The 10,760-nt window shown below is 37.8% G+C and overlaps 1 protein-coding gene across 2 annotated transcripts in view; it reads right to left on the bottom strand.

Moving 5' to 3' along the window:
* Positions 1-10,760, bottom strand: part of Wwc2 (WW and C2 domain containing 2) — a 279,014-nt gene that overhangs the window by 90,317 nt on the left and 177,937 nt on the right. For both annotated transcript variants that reach the window (XM_023699612.1, XM_023699613.1), the window contains exons 5-6: positions 6,170-6,249; positions 1,064-1,193 (exon numbers count right to left, since the gene is read on the bottom strand). In XM_023699612.1, the coding sequence (XP_023555380.1) occupies positions 1,064-1,193; positions 6,170-6,249 (210 nt within the window). The remainder of the gene's footprint in view (positions 1-1,063; positions 1,194-6,169; positions 6,250-10,760) is intronic.

Genomic DNA, 10,760 nt, shown 5'->3' with positions numbered 1-10,760 from the left:
GTCTCCATTTGAATTCCAGTCGTACTACTTACCAGCTATTCAACTTTAAGTAACATTTAATTTTTTAATTGTCCTGTGCCACAATTTGTCTATAAGCTAAGGATAATACCTTCAGAACTTCTTGTGAAGGTTATGGAACTTTTTTCATGTCAGGCATTTAAAAGAGCATCTAACACAAAGTTGGTACTTGTAAACATTTGCCATTATCACTATTGGCTTTTCTATTAAATCTCTTCTTGTAAGTTATTTCAAAATTCCTCAAATTAAAAATAATATGGTTCTAAGAATATTTACCTGTATTCAAATAACATTTTGAAAGCCAATATATAATCATTGAATATACTATTTAAATACAGAAGGTCTATTAAAAATGCAATATCATCGTTGCTCTTAACATTTTCCCCAATGCATACTACATTGTTACTTGCCTGAAGAAATCCTGAATTCTCAGAATTTATAATAATTATTAGATGGTAGAAAGAGATATTCTTAAAAATCTTGACTATAACTGATCCCTGAATAACTGCTTTGTTTTTTCCTACATGATACTCGGTTATTAGGAGTTAAGACCCAAGGTTGATAACTACAGAGAAATAACAAAGGGATCTCTTGTAGTAGCAGCTTTCCTTCAAGGCTGTGCTGGGCCAACATTCCCCACCCCACCCTTAGCTGGCACCTCAGAATCACCTGGATGGATAGCCTGACAAAGGCATACCATGACCTACTAAAGAGACAACAATGATATAGCAAATGTTTACATGTATGTAAGGATCATTAGTTTAGACTAAAGAACGCTACTTAGCTTAAGAGCTCTCGGTTCTAACACCCACAATCTCAAAGAACACTCACAGCTTACCTTCAGTGAAGCATATCAGAAGCTGGGACTAACCTGCTCTCCTCCTCCAGCAAAGGGGCTGCCTCAGAGCCTATGACTACCTATCTCCCACAGGGTCCAATGCATAGGGCTGAGGGGATAATGGGTCATCCAGATTCTGCTAGAGATCTTATGCCTATCACAGTGTGTGGAGCCTCAGGAGGCAGATTAACATGTTCCATAACATACCTGCATCAGATCTTGTTTTTCTTTTTCTCCTGAGCTAATTGCCTTTCTGATAGATTTCAATTCAGTTAGAATGGCTTTGGCTTGACTAAGTTCGTACCCACTCTGGCCTCCAGACATTTTTTTATCAATTCTGTTAAAAGAAAAACATCAAGGCATGACACAGTACAAATTTGTTTTGGATTGTCTTTGCTGGCTGATTATTTTACTTCATGACTCTCATACTTGAGCACCATCTTTTCAGGCTGACTGTGTGCTCTTTTTTAATCTTATATAGTTAAGACTTTTCCTATTCCCTACCTCATAACTGGTCTATTTCCAATAACTTTCAGGCTCAAACACATCCTGCCTTTTCTTTCAGTCTGTTTGGGATGACTGCACTACTGGCTGAACCCAACTCATCACAAGCCAATCCTGATCTCCACTCTGACAGGAAAAGGGCAGAAGCAAATGTTATAGCAGGACAGAAATGTCAATAAATGGCCACTTAATTTACATATCATGATAATCTGTGTGAAACCTAGTACAGAGCTGGCAGCCAGGTAGGCTTTTAATAAATGCTTACTATATAATTATGTATACTAATAGATCATATCCTAAGACATTTGGATTATATGGTTTCTTATTTCTTTCTCAATATATAAAAATCATCTATTTTTATTAAAGTTAATGAGATGATATAAAATTGCTTGCCTTGCTGAATAAGTTGAAATTTAGGAATAAAACCGAAGGGCAGAGATGTTCATTTGTCAATTCACACAGTAAATAGCTCTTTCAGTGAGCTAATTTATTATCCCTGCAGATCTGCTTATCAAATGTCCTTACAGTTTATACCGCTACTCTGGGCTAGAGGGTTCTGTGTAACCTAATTCTCTGTGTCTGAAAGCTCAACCAAGTTACCTTTTTTTTTTTTTTTTTTAAATGGTTGAACACTCTCTTCGTGGTCACTCTCTTGGTTCTCCCAACCACTTCTGTGCAGTACTCATTATGAATACAATTTGAGCTTTACTTGTGGGACTAACCCTCTGCCCCATCAGACACTAGTGCTACACACATTCTCAGATATGACCTTGTTCTTATCCTCAGACTGTGCAGAGAAATGGAACCTCTTAAGTTGGAGAAGATGGACTCTGAGCTTGTTTGGTTTAAAACATTTAATAATTAATACATATTTTCAATATATACGGTATAATCTGGAAAAAAACAAATGCTATCTTAATCACTCTACCAAAGTTGATTCAAACAAGTGTACTTTACAGATAACATATTTCACTAAGTACTATTTCAGCAAACACTTTATGCTACTGAGTAAGCAATTAAAGCCTTTAAAAACCTAATCAAATAAACTTGATATAAGCTCATTGAATGATAAAATGTGACTACTTAATCCACAGAATTAGAGAGAGAGAAAAAAGGAGAGAGGAGAGAGAGGAGAGAGATGAGAGACAAGGAGAGAGGAGAGAGAGAGAGAAGGAGAAAGGAGAGAGGAGACGAGAGAGAGAGAGAGAGAGGAGAGAGGAGAGAGAGGAGCGAGGAGAGAGGAGAGACAGACAGAGACAGACAGAGACAGAGACAGAGACAGAGAGAAATGTAGGGTGAGAAAGAAAAGGGCCCTAGAGATTCCTAAGCTATATTTTTAAAATAAAGAAACCAAAGTCAGATATCTTATACAAATTTAGCCCCTGAAGTGCATAAACACTTAGTTAGCAGGACAGTCTCTGAAAAGGACAAACTCTAGCTTACATCTCTAATACTTGATGAGAACAGCGAAATACTTTGAATTTTAGGAAGAGAGATAATCAATGAATTTTTTGATTTCTCTAAGTATTATAACCACCAATTTAGTAGCGGCAAAGGCTTGTTAATAAAATAAGTACTATTTCCAAATACTGAATTTTGGCATCTTTGAATACAGTATTCTTAAAACAAAAAACAAGCAAAAAACAAAAGCTATGAGATTTTATGCAAAAGCTAGTAATAAAGGTATCTAAAGCTGTCGGGAGTAAATGTCCAAGCCCAAGTAATTTCTTCTTCCTATTTGTGCAAAATCCACGCAACAATGTAAAATTACATCTTTAATTCAGAAATAATCTTATCATTTGAAAATAAAAGTAAGTTATGGTTAAGAAAGAAAAAACCTAACATTTAAAAACAAAACCACAACTAGTTCAGGCTTTTAATTTAAATTTTCAAGTGTTTTAAAATTAGATGAGGGCTGGGGATATAGCTCAGTCGCACAAGTGCCTGTCTGACAAGTGCAAGGCTCTGAGTTCGAATGCTGGTAATAAAAAAATACATAAAATTAGATGAAATTTTCTCAGTTATCTCTAGGTCCACAGTATGGAGAGCATGAGGAATCAGCTATCACACTCAGCATTCTCCACAAGCCATTCTGTCCTCCTGTCCCTTTCTCTGTCTCCTTTGAGCTCTTCCCCTTTATTTCATAAGCTGATTTCTTTCTATGAATTTCCTTTTTCTCCTTTACTTATTTCCAACCTTTTCCCTCTTTCCATATAAGTGACTGTAACTAAAATATGAGCATCGCTTACTGGCTTGCTGGCTTTGTGTGCGTGCATGTGTGTGGTGGCGGACATGCACTTAGAGCCTCTGCGCATGTGGTAGGCAGGTGCTCTGTCCCTGGACTATACCCTGAGCCTTTTGATGGCTTTTAAACTGAAGTACTGTGCTTTTTGTCTTAAGAAGAACTTAAGTATGTTTTCTTATTTCTTTTAAGTTTTGACTTGTGCGTACCCAAAAATTAATTTTTACTGAGTCTCTTTTGAAAGATTTCAATTTGCATGCCTTCTTCAAAAAATGTTTATCTTCAGCACCAAATTTCCATAGAATCTGTACATACTTATGGTTTGCTGAGTGTTTTATTGCTTCCCATTTTCCATTTGAGAGCATACTAGAGGTGGAAAAATAGAAACAGGCATCTTCCTGGTATTCATCTGCACATAAGCTATACTACCGCTTAGGCTAAAGTCAAATTTGAGATGAGAAACTGAAATGAGTAAAATAGGGAATAAAATGGTATTTGTTCACCCAGTATAAAACTATATCAAGTGAAACAAAAGTCTAAGCCTAAATTACATTATTATCCTAGATTCAACAAAATATTAAATTCTATTATAAATATTTGGAAAGTAACAAAAGCCTCCAATGGGATGCTATTTAAATCTATTCCTAAAATGTACTTTCCATCACAGTCACAAGTAAAAGTCCTTTTCTAGTATCAGGAATGTGGTTTCTTAAAAAGTCTGTTCTCTGGGTTCAATCAATTATCTTTGTTTTAGTAGTATGGTGGTTAACATTTGAATGAAAACAGCTTTATTTTGTCTACAGTTAAGATCAACAGAAGAGTTCTATGATGTGAGATATCCTTATGCTCTTGGTTCAAGGGAATGCCTGAATTTCTACAACAAATGTCTATTGTTTTCTTGTGGAATGTTATTGACAGATTCTTACACATGCCTTAGATTCCTATAAAAATTGCTTGCAAGCAAACTGCTTTGTAACAATACAGCATTGTCACATCAATATAACAAAAACAGCAAGTTTGGCTAACCTTTAATCTCGGGTGGTGACATGAGTTATACTTTCATGTTCCGTAAGAATATTTAACATATGGCTAAATAATTTATGGCACTCTGCAAAGTTTGCTTTCTCCCCCATCCCTATCACAATAATTGTGTACGCTGATACACAATTACTAAAACACACATTTCCCTCTAGGCCTGCTGAGTCTTTGGGGGGCTAAGTTCTTTCAATATGGCAATACTGGAACACCACCTGGAATCTTATAAGACATGCCTGGGGTGTAACCAGAGTTAGGTGCTTCTTAAAAGCTCCCTAAGTCACTCTCATAGGTAATTAGGTTTGAGAAACACTAGGATGGTAGCATGCGAAAGAAAATCGGCATCATGATCATGGGAGACAAGTAGCAAAACATTCATAAAAGCAAATGTCTTACTCAGAAGTCATGTGCCTGAGTGGTAGTCAAGAATAATAACTGGACATCCCAAGACAGAACTCACTATGAGACCCTATAGAACAATCAGTGTCTATTTATCTACCCAGTAACTCACAGGACCTTTAAGGAGGGAATGTGTTACTACTGCCTTGAACTGTTCCAAATTTCTTAAGCATAGAAAACACAAAAGCATTGCACAAAGAAAAGGAACAAAGCTGAGCACTTTCCAAAGGTGGATCCTAAGAGCCCTGTGACATCTCCCTGGTGCTTTTGGGGGTAGTTTTGAGAAAACTAGCTGAACTGATCAAGGAAGCCCTAGACTTCCACTGGTGGCACCAAACCTAAGCCAGGTGGGAAAGACTAAAAACATCTGAGTATCTTTCAGGCGTTCATACCTTCTCTTTCTGTGGTCATGTGGCTGTGAAAACCACAGGTTTCTTCCTCTCCATGAGAGGCCCCTGGCTAGGGGACTATGAAGAGCAAGAAAGTCTCAAGTATGCCTTTCACAGTTTTGTTAAGGGGGGTCTCTTTAGCAGACAGAACAGTAGTTTCCAGATCTAGGAATGGTGTGGGATTTCTAGAACACACCACACACTCCATCACCTACATTTTCTTTGAATCTGGCCTAGCCTACAATTGAATTAAAATAGTTCATCAGATTTGATAACTAAAATGGAAAGAACAGAAGAAAAATAGGAAAGAGAATCAAGCTTCTTTGCAGAAACCTAAAACTTAGTTTTGCTCCTTTGACATCAGTCACAGGAAATTCAGAATACAGTATCTCCAGTCCGATTTCCAGGGCAGAACAAGAGGTGCTTCCTGTGCCTGTTTTCTTACTTCTCTACCACCACTTCAAGAGAGGCTGGAAGAGGTCCCGGAGACAAAGGGAAGTTTTTCACTTTGGTTTCTTTGAGTCTCCAATGATTAATAAAAATTTTAGACCTTTTCAAAGTATATAGATTTTTCCCAAGTTTTTTGTTGTTAGTTGATTGCTTTTTTGTATTTTTGGTACAAAGCTTTGAGCTTTTTGCTTTATGTCTGAGAACTCTCTTATGTAATCTCAACTTCTATTTTCCTTGCATTAGTTAGGGAGCTTTGAATTACTGTAAAGTCTATTTCAGTATTTTTATACTCACTGTTGCAATGTTTCAAAGCCTTGTTCTTTATAGAGCAGTTCTTGCTTCATCTGTGAAAGTTCTCTCTTTAGCTTTTTAACCTTTTATGAGAAATCAACATAAATATTGTTTGTAAAAATAGAAACATTGCATATTATTTTAAAGGATAATATAAATTATTCAACACACAAAGCCACTATTTTAAGTAACCATACAGTTTCTTTACATAAACTTTATAGAAGGTCTACTCATTATATGTAGTGTTTTTATCTCACACCCGAGACAATACTATTAACATATTTCTTTATTCTCTTTCCAAACAAGTTAAGTCCTTCTCTCAAGCTTCTTAAATTCCTCACACTTGTCTCCCTCACAGTCACTCTTGTCTTCTCTAGTATTAATTCTTGGTCCTCCTCATCCTAAACTTTGACTAACCATATCTAACTTACAATCTTTACTATCTGTACGTTCTGGCAACCACATGGCTATCCTCAGTCACAAAGTGAACCTCTTTTCTCCGATCTCTTGCCTTTGCTCACACAAAATATCCTCTGAAAATTCTCAATACTAACCCTTCCACTAAAAGTACCCCAATAACATCAGACCCCACACACTTTTCTTCTAATCTCTACCATTTTCCCCTTAAACCTCCCCAGTAGTGTTTCAGACTCCTCATCCAAACACCTTCCAATTTGCCCACCACCTGACCTACCTGAGTGCATAACAATCACAAATAATAAACTGTGATAGTGTGCACAGAGGGGAAACTACTAGTATAAACTACAAGGACTATCATGTTGTAGTGTTAGAAGACTGAATCTATGGACGCTGTTATAATCAGATGTAATTCTTTCAGCAAAATACAGGGATAGAGTTTAAATCACTTAAAGTAAGTAACAGAAAAAGTAAATACTAGCACTGGACATATAAAGCTGAAAATTATTCACGGGAAAGCAACATGCGACTAAAAATTCCATTTAAGTCACAAACTCTCCTCACTCCTCTATTCCCCAACCTCAAGTACCCTAATAAGAGGAGGGAAAAGGAAGGAGACACATACATGTAAAAGATCTATCTGTCTGTCTGTCTGTCTGTCTGTCTGTCTGTCTATCCATCCATCCATCCATCCATCCATCCATCTATATAACACACACACACACACACACACACACACACACACACACACACACAGAATGAGAACACAAAGAAATAAAAGATTTCCAAACCATTTCCCAATTCTCTTTCTCAAGGTAGAGAAACAGGTCACAAAGGGAGAAGAAAACAACTATCAGGTAGCAGAAAATCTATGCAGAGCTTACAATAAACAACAGCAAAAATCAACAAGTGGGGTTAGATCAAACTGAACAGGTTCTATGCAGCGAAAGAATCAGTAGAGTGAATAGACAACCTACAGAATGGTTAAAAACAAAACAAAACAAAACAAAACAAAACAAAACAAAACACCTGCCAGCTACTACTCAAAAACAAAGAACTAAAAATAAAATCTAGAATATACAATATCTTGAACATGCATTATCCAAAAATACATGAATAACTAAAAAAAAAAAAAAAAAAATCAAACCACCAAAAGTGAAAAATCCAGTAAGAAATGAGTAAGAGAAATTAACAAACACTTCACAGAGGGAGAAATACAGTCAACAAATATATGAAAAAATGCTCAACATCTCTGGCCATTAGAGAAATGCAAACTAAAACAATCCTAAGATTCCATTTTATTCCAGAAAGCATTGCAATCATAAAGAAATTAAACAATAAAAAATGCTGGTGAGGTTGTGGTTAAAACAAGGAATTCTTCATTGTTGGTAGAAATGTAAACTAGTACAAACATTATGGAGATTAGTAAGGAAATTTCTGAAAGAACTGAAATTTAAAATTCCGTATGACCCAGTAATCTTCTTGGTAGGTATCTTCCCCAAAAAGCTAAAGATATTATGTCTATGCATAAATACACTAATGTTTGTAGCAGCTCAACTCATAATAGCTAAATCCTAGAAACATCCTATATACCTATTAACAGATTACTGGATGAAGAAAATGGGGTATTTCTATATAATGGAATACTACTCCATTATAAAAAAGACAGATTTGAGACACTTGTAGGAAAGTAGATGCACCAGGAATGTATAGTGTTGAGTGAAATAAATCAGACACTCAAGCTTAAATACCATACACTATCTCTCACTTGAATGAGGCAAAGTACAAACAAAAAGAATAATAAAGGATGGATAGAAGGGAACAAAAAGATGGATCTCTTACAATAGGGAAATGGTCCAAGAGAAAAAGATATGCCTGGTACAAGAACTTAGTAACTTTTACTGCAAACATTACATGCTACAATGTGAGCTAAGATTAATAATAATAACATTGAAAAATGGGATAGAGAAAGTGGAGAAGGGAAAGAAGGAGAAGGAGACAAAAAAGGAAGCAGGCTGCGCTATGTACGCATTACCGCTCCCCAAGATGACTGTAAACTGCATCAACTGCAAACATATACTAGTAATACTAGAAATTAGAAGTTTAAAGAAAACCAGACATGATTCCCACTCTCAATGGATCTTACAGAAGTATGAAAGAGTCAGATATTTAGCAAATAAATCAAAATAAATCTTACTGCTGTAGTTTGGGATTTTGCAAGGGGAACAATATAATACAGGACACATATTTTATAACATTATTTTATAATAGTCACCCAAGAAGCATATACAAAGACAATGTAGGAAATTTGTCCACACACTAAAGACCAAAGAATCCAGTTGAGGACCTAGATCCCACAACAGTTCCTGCATGAGCCCAGCTGAAGACCTAGAGCCCATAACAAAGCCTCCCACAAATCCAACTGGAGGGAGACCTGGAGCGCACAACAATATCTCATGCAAGTCTGTTTCACAGACTGCACTGGAAAGGCTCAAAGGTCTGTGGTGGAAGTTTTAGAAAGTCTGTGCCAGTGAGATGAAGGATCTGTGCCAGCAGGCTGAGGGATCTGCACTGGAGCCATGAAGCAATGCTCAAAATAAGAACCTGAGCTCACCTGAAAGGTACCACAACCATCCTCAGTGACAGTGAGGTCCTGAGCTCCTCTGATGATGAGAACAGCCGAGTCCTATCAGGAAAGCCATCACGACAAGCTTCTCCAAGAGACTTAGCTGTGCACCATCTCTCCCCCTGCCCCCATGTTCAATGTGAGGACCAGAGCTCCCCCAAAGTAAACCTTAGCCATTCTCAGCAACAACCAGGCCCTGAGCTCCTTCAAGGATAAGAATAGCCAGGTTCATCAGGAAAGCCACCATGACCAAGTCTTCCAAGAGAACCAACAACTCCCAACAGCTTCTCTTTCTTCTCCAGTTCTGCCTCTTATGCTGGGCGCAACAGTCCAAAGGTAGGCCTCCTACACCCAGTACCACACTGGTTTAGTTCAACTGGGTGTTAACAAAGTGACCACCACTTGTCAGTCTACCTCACTTACCAATTACCATGGGTAGTACGAAGGAAAAATTCAGGATATAGTGAGATATACAGGAGCTGGGGTAAAGGACACACATACTACCCCAGTCTCAGAGACTGGATAGGGCTTCCCTGTGGAAATAAATGGTTAAATTGAGGGGTAGTGGGGCTTATTTGGTAGAAAAGTAATCCTCAACTTGCTAAAAAATGCTAAAAGTGTGTGGGTGGAGGAGGTGTGTGTGTGTCATTTAGAGCATGTTACTGTTGCTGGATTGAAGAGGGGAGGGGTGGCATACGATGGGATTGCACTAGATAGTCTTGGAGCCCTGCTGATGATTTCTAAGACTTATTTTAAGAACAGTGAAAGTGAAGGAAGGATTTTTTAAAGCAGGATCACTTAAGATTTTAAATGATCATGAGGACTCTGCTCTGACCGGCCTTATGGGTGGTCAAAGTGACAAGGATACCTTCACTGTGGGTTAGTCTGTGGGGAAGTGCTGTAGAGAGTAAGACCCAAAGGAGACAGAACTTAACAGAATTCAGTAATGGACTCTGTGTGATGGGTGAGAGGCAAAAAGGTATCACACATCGCTGTCAGGCTTTTGGCTTGGCAGCTAGGTGGATAACATATTCCTACCAGCTAGAACAACTAGTGGTATATGTCTCTCGGCTACATCGGCCAGCTTGCACCACTGGTGGTACAAATGGATGTAATAATTTTTATCAGTCTTTTTACTAATAAAATTAATAAAAAGATGCTCAGTGACAGTTGTATAAGTACCACCAGTGGGTCCAGACACCTGGCAGCTGGCTAGACATATGAATTAAAGCCTCATTGTGAACATGTTAAAGTATTTTAATGCAGAGTGGGACCAAATTTTGTAAGATTTCAAAAGCAAGTGGCAGGCTGGGGAGATAGATCGGCAGTCTAGGCATCCACCTGGCAAGTGCAAGGACATGGACTTGATTCCTAGTACTGCATGCCATGCCAGCCTGGAACCCCAGGAGCGCCATGCTGGCCACTGATCCCAGGTGTGGTGGCACATGCCTGGTATCCCAGCACTGGGGAGGCTGAGACAGGAGGATCACTATGAATCTGAGCTGCGTAGAAAGACTCTGTACCAAATAAATAAATAAATAAATAAATAAA

The sequence above is a fragment of the Octodon degus genome, unplaced genomic scaffold (assembly GCF_000260255.1).
Source record: "Octodon degus isolate 3935 unplaced genomic scaffold, OctDeg1.0 scaffold00114, whole genome shotgun sequence".
Classification (NCBI taxonomy): Eukaryota; Metazoa; Chordata; class Mammalia; order Rodentia; family Octodontidae; genus Octodon; species Octodon degus.
The sequence above is the reverse complement of the archived record's forward strand: the minus strand, read 5'-3'. Positions and strand labels throughout refer to the sequence as shown.